The 21,218-nt window shown below is 44.4% G+C and overlaps 2 protein-coding genes across 2 annotated transcripts in view; both read left to right on the top strand.

The window, feature by feature from the left end:
* The window catches only part of LOC121700255 (N-acetyllactosaminide beta-1,3-N-acetylglucosaminyltransferase 4-like), a 61,288-nt gene that overhangs the window by 2,934 nt on the left and 37,136 nt on the right, over positions 1–21,218 (top strand). The gene's annotated exons all lie outside the window — the stretch shown is intronic.
* Positions 118–7,176, top strand: LOC121700261. Its single transcript, XM_042083130.1, has 2 exons — positions 118–127; positions 5,806–7,176. The coding sequence occupies exon 2, from the start codon at positions 6,103–6,105 to the stop codon at positions 7,174–7,176; it is 1,074 nt and encodes a 357-aa protein (XP_041939064.1). The 5' UTR covers positions 118–127; positions 5,806–6,102.

Raw genomic sequence — 21,218 nt, 5'->3', positions numbered from 1 at the left:
TAAAACAGCCTTGTTTAATAGTTGTGAATGGGAGCCACCCTTGGCCATATGGTGTACTGCAGATCTGCTGCGCGTAGTCTTGTGTTGCTTCCCTACCCGATCAGAGTAGCCGTATGCTTTTGATCTGGTAGGTTCAGTGTACAAAGCACTCCACCCAGTATATCAGTTTTCTATTGATGTTTAAGTTGATAACTTCGATGTTTCCCAGGTGTTATACTATTTTACATGTACTGTAAGGATTGTACTGCATTTAGCATGTTTTGACAAAAAGTTTGTTAATGTTTTCCTTTTGACTATAAGTTTCTCCATACTGGTAACTAGCCATAAACTCCGCTAGCCATGTCCATGCTTTTAATGTCTTATCTAGCATGCATGGGTTGAACTGCGTAGTTAAACATGTATTGGAAATAATATTACTCTGCGTCTCTCATGTGTGTAGTATAGCTTCAATATATGTATGAGACAACAGTGAATGTTAACCGAGTTATCCCGAACGTAATTAGCTGTAATTCCATGTGTGTGAACTTCTGTCTGGCGTGCCTTGCTTGCTAGCAAGCGAAAGTGTACAATGGAATGTTTACGTAGTAGCCTAGTAACGCAATACATGATGTATATGTTATGGCAAGCCGTTCAAGACAAAACGTCTGTCAAAATAACACCTCCACGTGTAGATTTTTTACTTCTTCAGGAGTAAAAAATAGACGTCTGAGCGTCAGACGTCAAATTTTTACGTGTGCTACGGGCAAAAACTTTGTGTCTGACGTCAGAGGTAAAAAAATGACGTCTGGGTGATTTGCTGCAATGCCAGAGCCTTTGTGCCAGAGTAGACACAGCATTGGCTGCTGGAAACAGGAAATGCAGCCGCTATAGTTGCAGCAGAAGAAACAAGATGCCAGAGCAATGTGCAGCATATTGCTGCTCAAATCGGCGGACCATCGCAAACAGGGCTTGGGGGATTACTTTTCACAAGTAAGATTTAACATTATCGTACTATTGGTTGTATTTTGTGAATGCAATATTACCAGAGAGTTGAAAAGGAGCAAGGATCTTTGTTATTGTATGTAAATCGTAGCCAGCTAGCTAGGCTACTTGCTAGGTGTTCAGGTGTTCACCCGGCTATGAACTGAGACTTGATGAGTCATATTCCATAACACTGACTTATATTACAACTGACACAAGAATGCTATTGTAGAAATTAATCAAATATTACTAATATAACATTGGCCGGCGAAGTTTACACAAGTGGCACAGACTGTAGCCTATTATCGGGCATTTGCTACTTGTAGCTTAGCTAGTAATAAGTGTGTTGGTGGTAGCTTCACTATTTCCTGAATAAAGTAACTTTTCAATAGCTTAACTTCTTTATATGAAGTAGCTTGGCCAAACAAGCTACACTTTTGTCATGTGAAATTAGCACAATTTTAAAGTAGCTTACTGCTGTGTTTGTGTTACTAAGCTTGCTACATTTGACTGGGGTGGTAGTTTTGTGTAGTGAAGTTTTATTCATGGCAGAGTAACTAGATAGATAGAGATAGATAGATAGATACTTTATTGATCCTCAAGGGTAAATTCAAGATACTGATAGTTTGGTCACTACAATTCCCAAGTAGCTTGCCCAACACTGTATTATTCACATGTAATTCACTCAACAAAAATAAGATGCATCCCAAATCCCTTTTTATTCATTTATTTTATATCTCCCCAGAACAACTGCCTTGCTCAAGGACTACCACGAATGAGCTGAACGGTCTCCTCACACCCCTAGAACTGAGGAAGGTGTAGCTCTACATTGCATTACTGCAGGGCATCTGCTAGATTGTGACTGAATATTTGATTTATGAGCTCCACCTTCATCACTTTTTTGGTATGGCAACTGCTCTGCCCGTGACCGGAAAGCACTGCAGAGGGTGTGAAAACTGCCCAACGCATCACCGGTTCCTCACTCCCCTCCATCGAGGCCATCCAGGGCAAGCGATGCTTGCGTAAGGCGCGCAGCATCATCAAAGACTGTTCTCACCCCAACCACAGACTGTTCACCCCACTCCCCTCAGGGAGGCGTTACAGGTCTCTCTGCACCTGTAACCACATAGCCTACTTGGAATAGCCTACCCCTCAGGTGTCTGAATGGCTGATCTCATTTAAATGTTTATGGAACCTTTTTGTATAAGTATATATTCACTCTTTTGATCCCGTGAGGGAAATTTGGTCTCTGCATTTATCCAAATCTGTGAATTAGTTAAACACACAGCACACAGTGAACACACAGTGAGGTGAAGCACACACTAACCCCGAGCAGTGAGCTACCTGCTACAGCAGCGCTCGGGGAGCAGTAAGGGGGTTAGGTGCCTTGCTCAAGGGCACTTCAGCCGTGGATGTGGGCATGGAAGAGCAGTGCTCAACCACTTCCCCTGCCCACATTTTTCCAACTGATCGAGTGTGAGATCAGCCATTCAGACACCTGAGGGGTAGGCTATTCCAAGTAGGCTACGTGGTTGAGTGACAAACCTGAGTAAATTGACTCAGAGTAGAAGAGCTGATACAGGAAACATGGTTGTGTGTATTTTAATATTCATAGTGGCTTAACAGTAATAGAATATTCTGATACTGTACATCATATGAAGTGATGACATCCCAGATCAAAACTGGGAACATAATCCATAATGTTTGACAGCATAGACAAAAACTGGTTTGATACAAGTTGTAATCAGTTAAATGTAGTTGTAATTCCATAAACATTTTCAAGTGTTTTCATATTTAAGTTCAGTGCCATCAAAAATTAAGTTTGATAAACAGACATTGGTTTGGAATAAGTAAAGGAAATGGTGTAACTGGGTTCAATATCTGTTAGAAAAGTTCCATAAACATTGAAAAGTGCAAGTTTGTAGGTTTGTTTCTGATCGTTAAAAAACAGACATTGGTTTTTGGCATAAGTAAGTGTAACAGTTCATTAATACAAGACAAAAAGGCCAGCATGTGTTATTCACAGTTCACAGGTTCCAGCCCCAATGAAGAGATCAAATAAAGAGGAATTAAGAAACATTTTAAAAACGCCTGAGATCAGCCCTGTTCAATGCAATCAGTAAAGAATCTGGGAGTGTCTTCACAGGCTCAGTGAGACAGAGGTTACTGTCATGCTGGTGACGGTACATGCACAACTGGTGCTTGTACTAAATTACTTAGATACACTTAGACCTGAGGACAAAAGTGCTACAGACAGCAAGTGGCAGTACATAATGAAACTGGGTAAACTCCATAAAAGAGGACCGAGTCATCCAAACAGTGGGAAAATGGGAGACAGAGTGGATTAGATTAGATTAGATTCAACTTTATTGTCATTGTGCAGAGTCCAAGTAGAGACAACAAAATGCAGTTTGTGTCTAACCAGAAGTGCAAAAAAGCAGAAAAGTGCAATGTGATATACAAAGTAGTTGGTGCATAGACAGACAAAAGATATAGTGCCGTGTAGACAGTGTACAGTTGTTTTCAGAAGGTGGTTTAGAGTAGTATAAATTAAATATAAGTATGTGCAGTGTATTAGCAGTAACCTTAGAAGAGCAGAATAAATATGGCCATGTAATATAAACAACATGTACAGATATGTGCAATGTAGTGGCAGTACCATTATAGTAGTAGTAAGAAAAATATTAGATATATGCAGTGTATTATGCAGTGAATATATTACAGACAAACTGAATAAATATGGATATTTAGTATAAACCATATAAACAGATATGTACAGTATGTACAGCTATGTGCAGTGTGGTAACAGTACCATTGTAGTGCAGAAACAGTAACATTATAATAGTATTAAGAATAAGTGTATGTGCAGGATGAAGAGCAGTAGAATATGGCTATGGATAAGTTTGTAAATAAATAGACACTATGGATGGGATAGGGTAGTCCAGTTGTGAGGGGGTGGGGTGGGGGATGTCCGTCTCCTTGTTGTCCCTGTCAAGGCTGCCATGGTCGTATAGTATATAGTATAAGTATATACTCTACGACCATGGCAGCCTTGAGTCACCATGGTCGTGGACACCACAACAAGCACAGACAAGGAGGCATCAGGCGGGGGCGGGGGGTGATGGGGGCTTAAGTTCGTTGGATGTCACCGGGATACAGAGCTAGAGTTTAGTAGGGTGACAGTCGCAGGAAAGAAGCTTCCTCTGAACCTGCTGGTTCAGGTGCGGAGAGACCTGTAAAGCCTCCCTGAGGAGAGTGGGGTGAACAGTCTGTGGTTGGGGTGAGAACAGTCTTTGATGATGCTGCGCGCCTTACGCAAGCATCGCTTGCCCTGGATGGCCTCGATGGAGGGGAGTGAGGAACCGGTGATGCGTTGGGCAGTTTTTCTTTTGCCATACCAAAAAGGTGATGAAGGTGGAGCTCATAAATCAAATATTCAGTCACAGTCTAGCAGATGCCCTGCAGTAATGCAATGTAGAGCTACACCTTCCTCAGTTCCAGGGGTGTGAGGAGACCGTTCAGCTCATTCGTGGTAGTCCTTGAGCAAGGCAGTTGTTCTGAGGAGATATAAAATAAATAAATGAATAAAAAGGGATTTGAGATGCATCTTATTTTTGTTAGAGTGAATTACATGTGAATAATACAGTGTTGGGCAAGCTTCTTGGGAATTGTAGTGAGCAAAACTATCATGTAGCAAGCTTAGTAACACAAACACAGCAGTAGGCTAGTTCACTACATAGGAAGCTACTTTAAATTGTGCTAATTTCACATGACAAAAGTGTAGCTTGTTTGGCCAAGCTACTTCATATAAAGAAGTTAAGCTATTGAAAAGTTACTTTATTCAGGAAATAGTGAAGCTACCACCAACACACTTATTACTAGCTAAGCTACAAGTAGCAAATGCCCGATAATAGGCTACAGTCTGTGCCACTTGTGTACCACTTGTGGCCAATGTTATATTAGTAATATTTGATTAATTTCTACAATAGCATTCTTGTGTCAGTTGTAATGTAAGTCAGTGTTATGGAATATGACTCATCAAGTCTCAGTTCATAGCCGGGTGAACACCTGAACACCTAGCAAGTAGCCTAGCTAGCTGGCTACGATTTACATACAATAACAAAGATCCTTGCTCCTTTTCAACTCTCTGGTAATATTGCATTCACAAAATACAACCAATAGTACGATAATGTTAAATCTTACTTGTGAAAAGTAATCCCCCAAGCCCTGTTTGCGATGGTCCGCCGATTTGAGCAGGAATATGCTGCACATTGCTCTGGCATCTTGTTTCTTCTGCTGCAACTATAGCGGCTGCATTTCCTGTTTCCAGCAGCCAATGCTGTGTCTACTCTGGCACAAAGGCTCTGGCATTGCAGCAAATCACCCAGACGTCATTTTTTTACCTCTGACGTCAGACGCAAAGTTTTTGCGCGTGGCACACGTACAAATTTGACGTCTGACGCTCAGACGTCTATTTTTTACTCCTGAAGAAGTAAAAAATCTACACGTGGAGGTGTTATTTTGACAGACGTTTTGTCTTGAACGGCTTGCCATAATATGTTGCTTGTGCAGATGCTGTACGTGGTACACCTGAAGGCAATGTTTTGATTTATTTTCTTAAAGGTATGTGGCTCCGTAATGTAAATAGGTTCTAGTGAAGTGCTGTAACTTTATGCAGTTTAGTTATGCCCATTCTATATGGGAAGTTAAATGTCATGATTCAGATAAAATTATGCATTTTCTATTATTGAGAGAGTAATTAGAGAGTAGCCGTATGCTTTTGATCTGATGCTGTACGTGGTACACCGAAGCCTGAAGGCAATGTTTTGATTTATTTTCTGAAAGGAAAATAAAAAGGAAGAAAAATTCAACATTTCGCCTCTGTCCCCCTGATGCTTGACCACCGTTACACTGGTGCCGTGACCTTGTGATCCCAGATCAGCTTGATGCAGATCGCCGCGCCGAGGGAGCTGCGTGAAAATCTATGAAAGCTGTCTGTACTGCAGTTTTGGTTATGGTCAGGTACTCAGGGCTGTCAATGCTCTAATGAATGAAGATTCTGAGTGAACTATTATAATTATATTTTCGAGTCTATATTAGGTTTTTACTGTTTATTTTTCTGATTACTGTTTTTGTGGTGGGATGGCTAGTAAGTTTAAGCCTGGTGATGAGCCTGACATTAGCCACTTCTCTTGTGGGAGGGGTAGAGGTCTGATGGGAGGTTATTTAAAGTCTAGGGAGTCTGTTGAGATGGATGTGGGTGCCTCTCCTGTGTTGCCTGCAGGTAATAGGGATTTAGGGTTGGAACAGGACCCGACAGAATCAGTTAGGCCGCATCATTCAACTCCTGTTGACGAAAATGCCACATTGCATCAGATAACTGATATGATCTCACTGTTAGGTTCACAGATAGGTGAGTCTATTGCAGCCTCACTTGTTTCTAATGGTGTTATTAGTGGGGTTGGTCAGGGTGATACTCCTATGCGCCATGCAGATGACACACAGTTCAGTCTACATGGCCAGAACGCCCAGAACACCCAGTCTAGTGGTGGTACAAGTACACTTAGTGAGAACACACATGTTAATGTTGTTGTACGGTCTGACAAGGAACCTGTTATTTTCAGGGGTGATAATACTGACAAATATACAGTGACTGAGTGGGTTGAGTTAATGAAAGCATACATCAAGAAACAAAAGTATGACGTTTCATCACAGCCAGAAGTTGTAATGGGGAGGTTGATGGGGAAAGCCAGGGACGTAGTTAAGATAGGCCTGAGGAGCGACCCCTCACTTCAGTCTTCATGCACACCAGAGGTCATATATAGTATGCTGACACAGTATTTCAGTAACACATCCTCATGCCTGCCCCTCCAAGATTTCTACTCAACTCTGCCTAAACAGAGAGAGAATTCCGTTGATTATTGGCTACGTCTTAACAAGGCTGCTGATGTAGCTGAAGAGGGTCTGAAGCGTCAGGGCAGACAAATGGAGAATATGGGAGGAGAGATTGCCAAGATGTTTGTGAAGCACTGCCCAGATCTAGAGTTTGCGTCTGTGTTCAAACACAAGCAGATACATGAATGGACAACAAAGGAAGTACAGGAGAGGGTAGATGAGTACCAGCGTGAGCAGGTGTCCTCGGTGAAAGTGCACGTGCCTAAGACTAACACACACAGAGTCCCGCAACACTTCCGACATGGAGACGTCCTGTGCTAATGTCCTCTCTCCCCCAGCTCTCTCTTTAGTGGGTGTATCATCTCTTTCCCCCTCATCTGTCCTGTCACAGAACCAGCAGCACTCTCTCTCCCCTATCTCTCAGGGCCAGCAGTCATATGTGCCACCCGTGCCACAGCATCAGCAGCAGACTCTCTCCTCACTGCTACAGTATCAGAGGCCGTCTCCATCCTATGCACCGCAGGGCCAGTTGCCACTGAATCAACAGCCAGGCAACGAAGCTATGCTCGGCGAGATGATGTCAATGCTCAGAGAGCTGCTGTCTAATGTGCAGGTTGCACACCCAAGGCCCGCTGTGCGCCGAGGTGGCAGACAAGTTCGAGGTCAGCCCTATGTCCATGCAACGAGTTGTCAGGTCTGTAATGATAAAAGCCACACCACTGAGTCACACTGCCGTTCTAACCGGCTCTGCTTCACATGTTTCAAAACCGGCCATATAAGCCGGACGTGCCCCAGTCAGCCCCCAGCTCATGACAACGTACAGGGAAACTAGCTGGCCTGTGCTTTGAGGGAGGCCGTACAGGTCACGACAAACACTCCCACGTTAATGATGCAGCTAAGCTGTTTAACAAAGTGAAGAATTTGGATAAATCAGAGACTGTTGTCATTCAAAATACAAAAAAAATCAGGAGCAGTGACAGTTTATTTTATACCCCTGTTAAAGTTGAAAACAAAGTGACCCTTGGCGCTATGTTAGATAGTGGTTCAATGGCCTGCTCATTAAGCACTGAGGCACGGAAAAAGCTGATCGATGCTGGTGTTCAGCTGAACAATCAGGAGATGACTGACGTTGTCTTTGTTGGATGTGGAGGTGTTCGTGTGAAGCCTGAATCAGTGGTGAGCCTTGAGATGGCGGTGTATGGATGCAGAGTGTCTGTGCCCACTTTCGTTGTACAGAATCAACAAGATGAATTAATCATCGGCTCAAATGTCATAAGGCATGTAGTTCGTCAGTTCAAGTGTGATGCAAGCTACTGGAAAGCTGTATCATCTTCTGGCTCAGGTGACCAAGAACGTGAACAGTTTCTCTCCCTTCTTGCTGGCTTGGAAAGTTGGTCTGATGACGAAGTACCAGACAAGGTTAGAACAGTCAGGTGTAACAGAGCTGTCACCCTGCCGGCCGGCAGTGAGTTTCTGGTGTGGGGCGTGCTTCCGCCCCACACCAGAAAGATGTGAAGATATCTCCTGGCAGCACTGTTTTAACTGAGCCGACGTCGTCTCATTCCGCACCCAGAGGTATTATGGTTGCCAGAGTAGTAACACCTCTCTTGGGGGACAGATGGGTCCCTCTCAAGATCCTGAATGTCTCAGACAGCCCTGTCACGCTACAGAGAAACGCCAAACTCGCCGATGTCTACACCTGTCTGGCACTGGAGGACATGGAAGCCCCGGAGCTCAGTGCCGCTCAGCAGGCCACATCTGCCAGGCCTGCAGAAACGTCAGCGTTAACAGTACACAATGAATCTGTGCGGGAGAGACTGGAGCATGTTGGCCTGAGGGATCTTGACCTTGAGTCTTGTGATGTAACAGCGGAGTGGCGAACTAAGCTAGCGGACCTTGTAATAAGATATGAAGACATCTTTTCCCACCATCACCTGGACTGTGGTGAGGCCAAGGAGTTTGTGCATCGGATTCGACTCACCGACGAGAGGCCGTTCCGTTTGCCTTACCGACGTATTCCGCCTGCTGAATATCAGAAGCTCCGCCAGGTCCTCAGTGAGATGGAGGAGAAGGAGATAATCAGGAAGTCCACCAGCGAGTTTGCCTCACCTCTCGTCCTGGTGTGGAAGAAAAATGGTGACTTGCGGGTGTGCACAGACTTCAGATGGCTCAACAAACGGACGCTGAAGGATGCCCATCCCCTTCCCCACCAAGCTGACTGTCTGGCTGCCCTGGGTGGGAACACATTCTTCAGCACAATGGACCACACATCCGGCTTTTACAATATGCCGCTGCATGAAGAAGACCGCAAGTACTCTGCGTTCACAACACCCATGGGCTTGTACGAGTACAACCGTCTCCCACAGGGCCTGTGCAACAGCCCAGCCAGTTTCATGAGGATGATGACCAGCATATTTGGTGACCAGAACTTTCTTAGCTTGCTATGCTACCTGGACGATTTGCTAGTATATGCACCAACTGAGGCGTTGGCTCTTGAGAGGCTGGAGCTGGTCTTTAGTCGGCTTCGCCTGCACAACCTGAAGTTGGCCCCGAAGAAGTGCTGGCTGCTAAAAAGGTCTGTGAAGTTTCTGGGACATATCATTGATGAGTCAGGTGTGTCAACAGACCCAGCAAAAGTTGAGGCTGTCAACAAGATGGTGGCCACAGACCTGATGGAACTTGATGGAGTGACCCCGTCTCACACTCGTGTAAGGTCTTTCTTGGGAATGGTAAACTATTACCAGCACTTTGTGCCCAACTACTCCACAATGGCTAAGCCTCTCTTTGACCTCTTGGCTGGTCAGAAGCAGAAGCGCAAGGGAAGACCCCGCACAAAACGCCCTGTTCCGTACAGGAAGTTGACCCCTGCTGATTGGAAGCCAGACCATCAGAGAGCTTTTGAGGATCTGAAGATGGCATTACTGACTTCAGTGGTCTTAGCGCACCCAGACTTCACACGTCCCTTCGTCTTATCCACCGACGCTTCCTTGGATGGCTTAGGAGCAGTTCTATCGCAAGTTCAGAAAGGTGACACTGTAGCACGACCAGTGGCTTTCGCCAGCAAATCCCTTTCAAGAGCTCAGAAAAAGTACCCTGCTCATCGCCTGGAATTTCTGGCGCTAAAGTGGTCCGTGTGTGACAAGTTCAGCCATTGGCTTAAGGGTCGTACGTTCACTGTGTGGACGGATAATAACCCCCTCACACATATCATGACCAAGCCACGACTGGATGCCTGCGAGCAGCGCTGGGTGGCAAAATTGGCATCTTACGTGTTCGATATCAAGTACATACCGGGCCCTAAGAACACTGTCGCAGATGCACTGAGTCGTCGGCCCTTCGCGAAGTCGGCTGCTGAGAGACGGCTGCTCCGAGACCCCTACAGTGAACTCCTGGCCAAAGCAGTCCCTGTCTCAGCTAACACTGTCCAGGACACCTTTAGGCAGTCTGCCACTCAGGATTACTTAGACTGTGAAGGAGAGGAGCACTACTTGTCTGATGGTGCCAAGAACCAGTCTTTCTCCAAAGAAGAAGTCTCTGCCATCCTTGAGACACACAGTCTATGGGAGTCAGGTGCCAGGGTTCGAGCTGTTGACGTACTCCAACAGCTCCCACAGCTGGTTCCCACTGATGAAGAGCCCCTGCTTGCATTTACAGAGAGAGAACTGCATGTAGGGCAGTTAAAGGATCCTGTCCTCTCCAGGGTGCTGTACTATGTGGACCGTGGCCATCGTCCATCCAGGAGAGAGAAGTCCAAGGAGCCTGCTATGGTTATCAGGTACCTGAAACACTGGGAGAAACTGACCACTTGCAATGGCATTCTCTACAGAGTGTCCAAAGACCAGGTGACTAGGAAGAAAAGACACCAGTTGGTGGTCCCTGACTCCTTTAAATCCGAGGTCCTCAAGGGCATTCACGACTGTGCTGGTCATCAGGGGCAGTTCAGGAGTTTGAGCTTGGCCCGTCAGCGTTTCTTCTGGCCTCATGTAGACAGGGACGTTAAAGAGTATGTCCGTCACTGCCCAAGATGTGTCGTCAGCAAGACTGCCGACCCAGAAGGAAGAGCACCCCTGGAAAGTATAAAGACGTCTTCTCCTCTGGAGATCGTGTGCATAGACTTTTGGACCGCGGAGAATTCAAACAACAAGTCTGTTGACGTGTTGGTAGTTACAGACCATTTTACCAGGTTGGCACAAGCCTTCCCCTGCCGTGATCAGGGTGCCAAACAGGTGGCGAAACAACTCTGGGACAAATACTTCTGCATATATGGCTTTCCCGAAAGAATTCACTCTGATCAGGGGCCCTCGTTCGAAAGTCAACTGATCAGTGAATTGTTGAAGGTTGCCGGTGTGAGGAAGTCCCGAACCACCCCATACCATCCGATGGGCAATGGCAGTGTCGAGCGTTTCAACAGGACATTGGGGAACATGATTTGCGCCCTCCCGCCTGAAGCTAAATGTAACTGGCCCCAACACCTCCAGACACTGACGTTTATGTACAATTGCACGGTACATGAAACCACAGGCTATCCCCCATTTTACCTTATGTATGGTAGAGTTCCACGCTTGCCGGTTGACATTCTCTACAAGAACATCCTGAGAGATCCGGAGATTAGCAATTACGACCACTATGTGGTGTCTCTCACTAAAGACCTGCAAGAGGCCATGGCTATTGCTCAAGGACATGTCAACAAAGAGCAGAATCGGCAGGCTGAACTCTATAATCGTCGTGCAAAGGGGAAGCTGATTGCTGTGGGTGATCGTGTCCTGGTGTCCAACAAGCGAGAGAGAGGGAAGCGAAAGACTGCAGACCGTTGGGAGTCCACAGTGTACACTGTTGCCAGCATCAATGCCTCCACCCACACCTACCGGATCCGACACCCTGAAACAGGCCAAGAAAGAGTTGTTCATCGCAACCTGCTGATGCTTGTTAATTTCCTACCTATTGATGCGGACAACGAGAGTCAAGCGACATCACTGATGTGGATGGATCGATGCCTATTGCGGATAGGGAGGATTCTGGAAGTAGGACTCAGGAGTGGGTTGACAGCCTGACCACTGTGAGTGCAGATATCCATGCAGAGTGTAGCTCACCAGAGGACATCCTGAGTATGAGTAACGGGTCTGGGCATATAGGCAGTTTGCAGTCACAGACAGGGGTGGGCTCTGAATATACTCATGTCTCCTTAACTGACTCTCGGAGTACACACATACACAACGCAGGGCACCTAGACGATACACAAGATACAGGGCCACCCTCCACTCACTCAGAGTCGGACAACTTACACACAGTTAGGACTCGTGTTGGACGTATAGTGAAGCCAGTTAACCGTTTACTGTGTCAGATGTCCAAACAGGGTATTGTAAGCAATGCTGTTTCTAAGTCAATGTTTCGGATGTTCCAGTCAGACTGAGAGTCTTAGTGTAGTCTCAGTGTATTTTGATATTTTGATATGTCATTGCTTCACGTTACATGAGTCAGAGTCGAGGTTTAGGGACTTGCTTTTACCTGTGAGACTTGGTTTGTGTGGGGTGTAGACTGCATCCCGCTTCCAGAAGTTGGTAGTGAGTTTTGTGCCACTCTCTGTATTGTTATACATGATTTTCGCCAAAGTAAAACAGCCTTGTTTAATAGTTGTGAATGGGAGCCACCCTTGGCCATATGGTGTACTGCAGATCTGCTGCGTGTAGTCTTGTGTTGCTTCCCTACCCGATCAGAGTAGCCGTATGCTTTTGATCTGGTAGGTTCACTGTACAAAGCACTCCACCCAGTATATAAGTTTTCTATTGATGTTTAAGTTGATAACTTCGATGTTTCCCAGGTGTTATACTATTTTACATGCACTGTAAGGATTGTACTGCATTTAGCATGTTTTGACAAAAAGTTTGTTAATGTTTTCTTTTTGACTATAAGTTTCTCCATACTGGTAACTAGCCATAAACTCCGCTAGCCATGTCCATGCTTTTAATGTCTTATCTAGCATGCATGGGTTGAACTGCGTAGTTAAACATGTATTGGAAATAATATTACTCTGCGTCTCTCATGTGTGTAGTATAGCTTCAATATATGTATGAGACAACAGTGAATGTTAAGCGAGTCATCCCGAACGTAATTAGCTGTAATTCCATGTGTGTGAACTTCTGTCTGGCGTGCCTTGCTTGCTAGCAAGCGAAAGTGTACAATGGAATGTTTACGTAGTAGTAACGCAATACATGATGTATATGTTGCTTGTGCAGATGCTGTACGTGGTTTTGATTTATTTTCTTAAAGGTATGTGGCTCCGTAATGTAAATAGGTTCTAGTGAAGTGCTGTAACTTTATGCAGTTTAGTTATGCCCATTCTATATGGGAATTTAAATGTCATGATTCAGATAAAATTATGCATTTTCTATTATTGAGAGAGTAATTAGAGAGTAGCCGTATGCTTTTGATCTGATGCTGTACGTGGTACACCGAAGCCTGAAGGCAATGTTTTGATTTATTTTCTCAAAGGAAAATAAAAAGGAAGAAAAATTCAACATTTCGCCTCTGTCCCCCTGATGCTTGACCACCGTTACACTCACTCACTCACTGAAGGTGTGTTTGCCTATGATTGATTGTAACCTGTTATACAGTAGTTTCCTTTGTATTAGCCGCATTGTGTATAAGCTGCAGGACAGTGTTTTATGCAAGTTAAAAGAAGCAAAATCATATTAATACCATATTAACTAAGGTGATCAGATTGTGCCCTCTTTTTGGTTTGTGAAAAAGAGGACACAAGAGAAAACACTGCCTCAAAAGGCTATTTTGAACTAATTTGTGAATGACAGGTAGAAACACATTGCAAATTCGCTGTAAACACGTTTCAGGCTCTAGGACAGTGGTCCCCAAACTTTTTCTTCCGAGGGCCAGCTCATTATGCCTGGCTCCAAGAAAGGGCCACTCGGAGTAGTTCTATATCAGTAACCATAAATAGCTTAGTGCTGTGAACAACAGCAGTCTACCTTAGTTAAATATTATATTACATTTAATCATAGGCTATTGCAATTTAATACCATTGTTAGCTGTGTTTATATTGTCATCATGCCATTTCAGTGTAAAATTAAATAGTACTAATAAAAAACGTTTGCATTCCCAAAAGTATTAGCAGTGAGTCCCAAAAGTATATTTTATTAAAAATGTGTGAACTCTGAATTCTGTGTCTTTGCATACACAGCTCAAGTTGTGAATATCCTACAAATAATTTAAAGTTCTCAAACTATGAGAATTTTATGAAGTGCTGAAGTGGTCTGAAATGACCACCATTCTAACTTTCAGTCACCTGATGAGAACTTTGTGAACTCTTTGTATGAACATTTGAACGAGTGAATAAAAAATATAAATAATTATCCCAGAAATATGACTTGAATAGAAGTTAGTTAGTTATTAACAATTAATTGATAAACTTTTAAAATACTTTGAGCACTGATGCAGTCAGCATAGGCCTCTTACATTGTTTGCAGCCTACATTTCATTCCATTTTCGATGGCAAACGCAAAACAGCGCCATAACAACCACCGGTGGACAAAAACAGTATTACATGTGTACTGTTAAGACTCACCATAGAGAATGAATGGGGGAAATTGCAGAGGTTTTAGTTTGACGATGTTGTATTCTCGTGCGAGCCGGATGCTATATACTACGGACATGTTTTGGGGGGCCACCCAAAATTAGGTATCCCCGCGGGCCGTAGTTTGGGGACCACTGCTGTAAACTAATAAGCTAGTAGGCTATATTGCTGAAAAATAATAGTTAGCCTTACAGGAACGTTATCCCCACAACAGGACGGGGACCAACTGGCGGTGGCTGGAGGAAGATGTGGTAGGCAAGCCATGCCCAAGGGACATGGACTGCTGGCAGTGGTGGCTGGAGGGGAGGTGGAGGGGACGTCGAAGTCGGCGTACTAAGAAGCAGAAGAAGTGTTAGGGGGAACAGATTTAAAGGGCCCACTGAATTCCTATAGGCTAGCGCTGATTGAATGAGTGAATGATCAGATTGCAGGGCTTTCCCGAAAAGTAGGCGGGTATGGGAGGAGTAAAGGCTGCACTACGAGTCTTCCTAGTAGAACTTTCACTGAAGCTATCATTTCCAGCCTTACTGTAGAAATGAAGTGGCCATGGGAACATAGTGCTCCCCCATGGTTTCTAATTCCAAATTTCCCATTCCAAAATACCTTTTTTTCTTCAGCGGCCAGTTGACAATAAAGTAAGGAAAGGACAGTCAATTTAGCAGAATCAGCACCTTAATTAGAAAAAATAGTCCTTCGGCTCATCCGTATTACAGGTTTGGGCCAAATCAGTGTTTTGTATTATAAATGCATCTCCGGACTTCCGTTTGAGTTGCGGAAATCGGACCTGGGACAAATCTGTAAACCGGTTAAAAAACAGCATTGCTAGCAGAGCTGAAACCTCCATCAGGAGCAGATCTGGCCCACAGTCAGACACTGTATGCCCGCTATAGACGGATCTAAAGGCTTTTATGCGGATCCTTTAAGGGTGTAGTTTTTTTGAACATTCAAAGTTCCGCAACAATTGAAAGTTCTAAAATTCTATGAACCCAAATATTCTTTAGAATTTCCCAACATTCCCGTCAAATTTCCAAAATTAAAACAAGAAACAAATTAAGTGGACATTGGTATAGTATAAACATATAACTAAACTCCGCTGTACAATAAAGACAGTAGAAGATAAGAAAGATAAGAAAACTAACAAAACTAAATACTAAATACACTATATAAGTTAAATTAAGAAAGTCTAATGTGCTTGAGGGTGATCAAGCATAAGACGCTTGTAGTGACAGGGCCAGGACTGGTGAGGTGCTAAAGGGAGTAAGTGTCATGATGAAGGTGCAAAACAGTAGTCCAACCATAGTCCTTAGTTATGTGTGCCTGGCAAGGTCCTCAAGAGAGTGAGTGTCATGGTGAAGGTGCAAAAAGTAGTCCAACATTAGTCCAACAGTGCAACAGTGCAAGAGTAAGGTCTAGAGACCAGCATAAATAATATGGACAAATAGGAGAGTAAAGTATAATGTAGACAAGGTAAAATAAAAAAAACTATTTCAGTGCAAGAACAGGTTGAGGTAATAGGGTTATAGCCATTCATTCATTTAGTATTGTATCAGAAGCCTGACCGCAGCCATTGATCATGTGTGCTAATATAGCATGAAAAACATGAAAAACAGTGTAGCAGTAAAACAGTAGTGAAAACATTAGGCTGTGTACAATAGTAAAACAGTAGTAAGCAGCAGTGGGCAGTCAGTACTCAAAAAACATGGACATGGAGAGGCTGGAGAGGCAGACAGACTTCTCTGCTTAGTCTATCTCTCCTCTTCCCTTTAGTGAGGCATTGAACAGTTCAATGGCCCTAGGAACAAATGACTTCCTCAGCCTTTCAGTTGTGCATGGCAGTGAGCGAAGTCTCCAGCTGATCAAGCTCTTTTGGTTTTTGATAGTGCTGTAGAGCGGATGACATTCATTGTCCAAGATGTTGATCAGTTTGTTTAGGGTCCTTTTATCAGATATTGAAGTGATGCACTCCAGTTCAGCTCCCACTACAGAGCCAGCCTTCCTTACCAGCCTGTCAAGTCGCCCAGCATCCTTCTTCTTTGTGCTTCCTCCCCAGCATACCACTGCATAGAAGAGGGCGCTGGCCACAACAGACTGATAGAACATCCTGAGGAGCTTGCTGCACACATTGAAGGACCGCAGCCTCCTCAGGAAGTACAGCCTGCTCTGTCCTTTCTTGTAGAGTGCATCAGTGTTGGCTGACCAGTCCAGTTTATTGTCCAGGTGGAGACCCAGATACTTGTAGGTGCTTACCACCTCCACATTGACCCCATCAATGGAGACTGGTAGCAGAGCGGGCTTAGACCTTTCAGAAATCCACCACCATCTCCTTGGTCTTTGAAGTGTTTAGTTGAAGGTGATTGAGTTTGCACCACTGCACAAAGTCCTCCACCAGGCTCCTGTACTCCTCCTCTTGCTCGTCCCTGATACACCCCACAATTGCAGTATCATCAGAAAACTTCTGCATGTGGCATGACTCGGTGTTGTAGTAGAAGTCAGATGTGTACAGGGTGAACAGGACTGGAGAGAGCACAGTTCCCTGTGGCGCTCTGGTGCTGCTGATCACAGTGTCAGAGAGGCAGTTCTTCAGTCTGACGAACTGTGGTCGCTCGGTCAGGTAATCTGTAATCCAGGTTACCAGGTGAGTGTCCACACCCATCTGCAAGAGCTTGTCTCCCAGTCTGAGGGGTTGGATGGTGTTAAAAGCACTTGAGAAATCAAAGAACATGATTCTCACAGCACTTTTCCCCTTGTCTAGGTGAGAATGTGTCCTGTGTAAAAGATAAGTGATGGCATCGTCCACACCCACTTTCTCCTGGTATGCAAACTGTAACGGGTCTAGTGCATGGCGTACCTGGGGTCTGAGCATACCTAAGACCAGCCGCTCCATTGTTTTCATCACATGTGATGTTAGAGCGACAGGCCTGAAGTCATTAAGCTCGCTGGGGTGTGGTTTCTTGGGAACGGGGGTGAGACATGATGTCTTCCACAGTGTTGGAACTTGTCCGAGACTCCAGTTGAAGATGTGCTTCAGTGGCTCCCCTAGTTCAGCACCAGCATCGTGGTCACCATGTGGGGGAGAGGTGCGATAGCCTGATCAGCAGTGATGATGGAGGGGAGGGGAGGGAAGGGGGGCCGCATCTGGGGTCTGTGTGTCTGATGGCTGTTGACTGAGGTCGTTGGCACCTCTTTGTTCATGGTCGCCATGTGGGGGAGGGGTGCAATATCCAGTGATGGTGGGGGTGAGTGTTGCACTGGTAATGAGGTGGGGTGGGGGCTGGGGGATGGGCAATCGAACCTGTTGTAAAAGTGGTTCAGCTGGTTTGCCCTGTCCAGGTCTCCCTCCACAGAGCTGCTGCTCTTCTTAAGGCCAGTGATAGATTTCATACAGTCCCATACCTCCTTCATGTTGTTATCTTGCAGCTTCTGTTCCATCTTCCTTCTGTAGTCCTCCTTAGCCTCTTTCAGCTCAATCTTGAGTTCCCCCTGTACTCGCCTCAGCTCTGCCATGTCCCCCTCCTTAAACGCCATCTTTTTCCTATTGAGAAGGGTCTTGACATTACTGGTTATCCAAGGCTTGTTATTTGGATAGCAGCGTACAGTCCTTGTGGGAACAACAATGTCCATACAGAAGTTCAGATAGTCAGTAGTGCAATGTGTGACCTCCTCTAAGTCCTCTCCATTCAGTAGCACACTCCAGTCAGTGGACTCAAAGCAGTCTCTCAAAGCCTCATCCGCTTCCGGTGTCCACTTCCTGAAGGTGTGTGTGGCAACTGGTAGCCTCTGAACTTTTGGCTTGTACATTGGCTGCAAATGAATGAGGTTAGGGTCTGACTTCCCCAGTGGGGGAAGGGGGTGGCACTGTAAGCATCCCTCACGTTTGCATACATGAGCTCTATTGTCCTGTTTTTCCTAGTTGGGCAGTCAACAAACTGGTAAAAGTTTGTGAGGGTGGAATCCAGTGTAATGTGGTTGAAGTCACCAGAGATCGCAAAGAAGGCATCACTGTGCTGAGTTTGGAGCCTAGCGACTGTAGAGTGAATGACGTCACATCCTGTGTCCGGGAGGGCTTGAGGCGGCACGTAGACACAAACAACAATGGCGTGCGAGAACTCCCTCGGCATGTAGTATGGTCGTAGACTGACCGCTAGTAACTCCACATCCTTACAGCATACAGTCTCCTTCACTGTAACATGTCCGGGATTGCACCATCTATTGTTTATGTACAGCACCAGTTCGCCTCCCTTCTTTTTGCCAGAAAGTTTATTGTCTCTGTCCAAACGAGCTACACTGAAGCCGGTCAGCTCAACGTTAGCTGGGGGGATATGGCTTGTTAGCCACGTCTCCGTAAAGCATAGCAAACTACAATCCCTGTACAGCTTCTGATTTCTTACCAGGGCAGCCAGTTCGTCAGTCTTGTTGGCCAGTGAGTTCACGTTTCCCATAACCACCGAAGGAACTGAGGGCTTGTGTTTCCACTTCTTCTCCCGACGCCTGGTCCTCACTTTGACTCCCGCTCTGCACCCCCGAAAGCACCACAGCTCCTCCGGGATGTTTACGTGAACCCTACCAGCATTCCGCCGTATTGCAAGCAGCTGATTACTTGTGTACACAAGTTTGTTGCCGCTGGAGCATTGTAATAGATCCATATCCATAGGATAGAATGAAAACACTCCTCAAAGTGTGTAATCCAAAAAAGTTGCGAAGTAAAAAAAGTAAAAAGTAAACAAAAGACGGTAAGAAAAACACAAATCCACGGAGCTACCTGGACAGGCTGCCTCTCTCGACGGCGCCGGAAACCGGAGGAGTTTCCAATGAATATATAATAACAATGAGATATTCTGTAGCCTACTGATTATCAGTTTGTCGCATGTTTAGACCTTGTATGTGCGTTGCACAACACATGTTGCACTTGGCAATCGCTATGGGGATTGATATGGTAGTGGACCATGATGACCAAGAAGTGAAGGAGCAGTACCCCCCAATTATGGTGGGGTAATTCGCACTCTGAAAAAATGTAATCTCGGGCAAGCGCATGAGCTGTTCTCCACTCTTGCATCTCTTGCTCGCTTTAGTCCTGCAGCCACTGCACCTCAGCCCATGACACAAGTTACGCTACATTACTATTCATTAAATTTGTACGTAAGTTGAGCGTAAGTCCCATCTTAGGTTAGTTTCAACCTACATTGGAGTTTATGATCTACTAATATTTAACAGGTTGCACCACACAAATAGTTTCTGTCAACAATATCGCAAAAAACACGGGCACAATTTCTGCAAAATTTGTGGGAAACCTGGAGCAAATCCGACTAAAAAGGGAATTTTAAAGTTTTTGTAGGTAGTAGACCGAGGTGAAGTTAGTTTGATATTTGATATTCGACAGATTTTCAACTTTTTTTTAATGCAGCCGGTTTCACCCCATGTTTGCAGACAATGTACAAACAAATGACCTGTCTACTTGCTCCCAGCCGACCTACTTAGGGACCGTCTATAAAGTACCTTCTAAATTACCTTCATAGTCTTTTTTGTCAATAGCTTTGACATCATGTGACCTAGTGACTCCAAACCAATGCAGAATAGTTATCCTATATGGGACTCATCAGACACACCTCTTTTTATAGCGACTGTATGCACGCTGTATTTTATGTGAATTTCTTAAAGAAAATACATTATTTCATATAAGAAACAGACTCCTTTTTTTCAATACGTCCCAAGCCATATGTCCTAATGACCAAACCAATGCAGAATAGTTATCCTATATGGGACTCATCAGACACACCTCTTGTTATGGTCACTGTATGCACACTGTATTTTATATGAATATTTTAAAGAAAATACATGATTTCCCATAAGGAATGGTCTCCTTTTTTTTCAAAATCTCCCAAGTCATGTGACCTAGGGACTCCAAACCAATGCAGAATAGTTTTCCTATATGGGACTCATCAGACACACCTCTTTTTATAGCGACTGTATGCATGCTGTATTTTATATGAATATTTTAAAGAAAATACATTATTTGCCATCATGAATGGTCTCCTTTTTTTTCAATACCTCGCAAGCCACGTGACCTAGGGACTCCAAACCAATATAGAATAATTATCCTATTATTCCAAACCAATGCAGAGTAGTTATCCTATATGGGACTAATCAGACACACCTCAAATTAATATGATTTTTGCACATACTATTTTATATTAATTTCTTAAAGAAAACCAATTTGTTTCCTATGGAAGCTGCTTTGTGCTCAATACCTTCAATATACTGGGTCCTAGACATCACAGATCAACATAGAACTGTTCTGCTATGTGATACTAATCAGACACATGTCAATGTGAAATAATATTTTGCATGAACTATTATATATATATATATTTTTTAAATAATCACATTTATTTCCTATAAAAGCTTTTTGCTCAATAGCTGCCATATAAGGGGTCATAGACAACACAGATCAATACAGAACTGTTCTGCTATAGGGTACTTATCAGACACACCTCAATAATAAAAAATAATTGGCATCTACTATTATATGGAAGGTATTGAGAAAAAAAAACAGTTTCCATAGGAAACAAATGGGTACTATAAAATAGTATGTGTAAAAATTATATTAATTTGAGGTGTGTCTGATTAGTCCCATAAAGGATATTGCATTGGTTTGGTGTCCCTACGTCACTTCCCTTGAGGAGGGGAGGGGTATTGGCCCACTGGTTAGCACTCTGGACTTGTAACCGGAGGGTTGCCGGTTCGAGCCCCGACCAGTGGGCCGCGGCTGAAGTGCCCTTGA

This window comes from Alosa sapidissima, chromosome 24 (genome assembly GCF_018492685.1).
Source record: "Alosa sapidissima isolate fAloSap1 chromosome 24, fAloSap1.pri, whole genome shotgun sequence".
NCBI lineage: Eukaryota > Metazoa > Chordata > Actinopteri > Clupeiformes > Clupeidae > Alosa > Alosa sapidissima.
The sequence above is the reverse complement of the archived record's forward strand: the minus strand, read 5'-3'. Positions and strand labels throughout refer to the sequence as shown.

Excerpts from the sequence above, each read along its gene's own strand:
- LOC121700261 (XM_042083130.1), top strand. The coding sequence starts at position 6,103 with ATGGCTAGTAAGTTTAAGCCTGGTGATGAGCCTGACATTAGCCACTTC.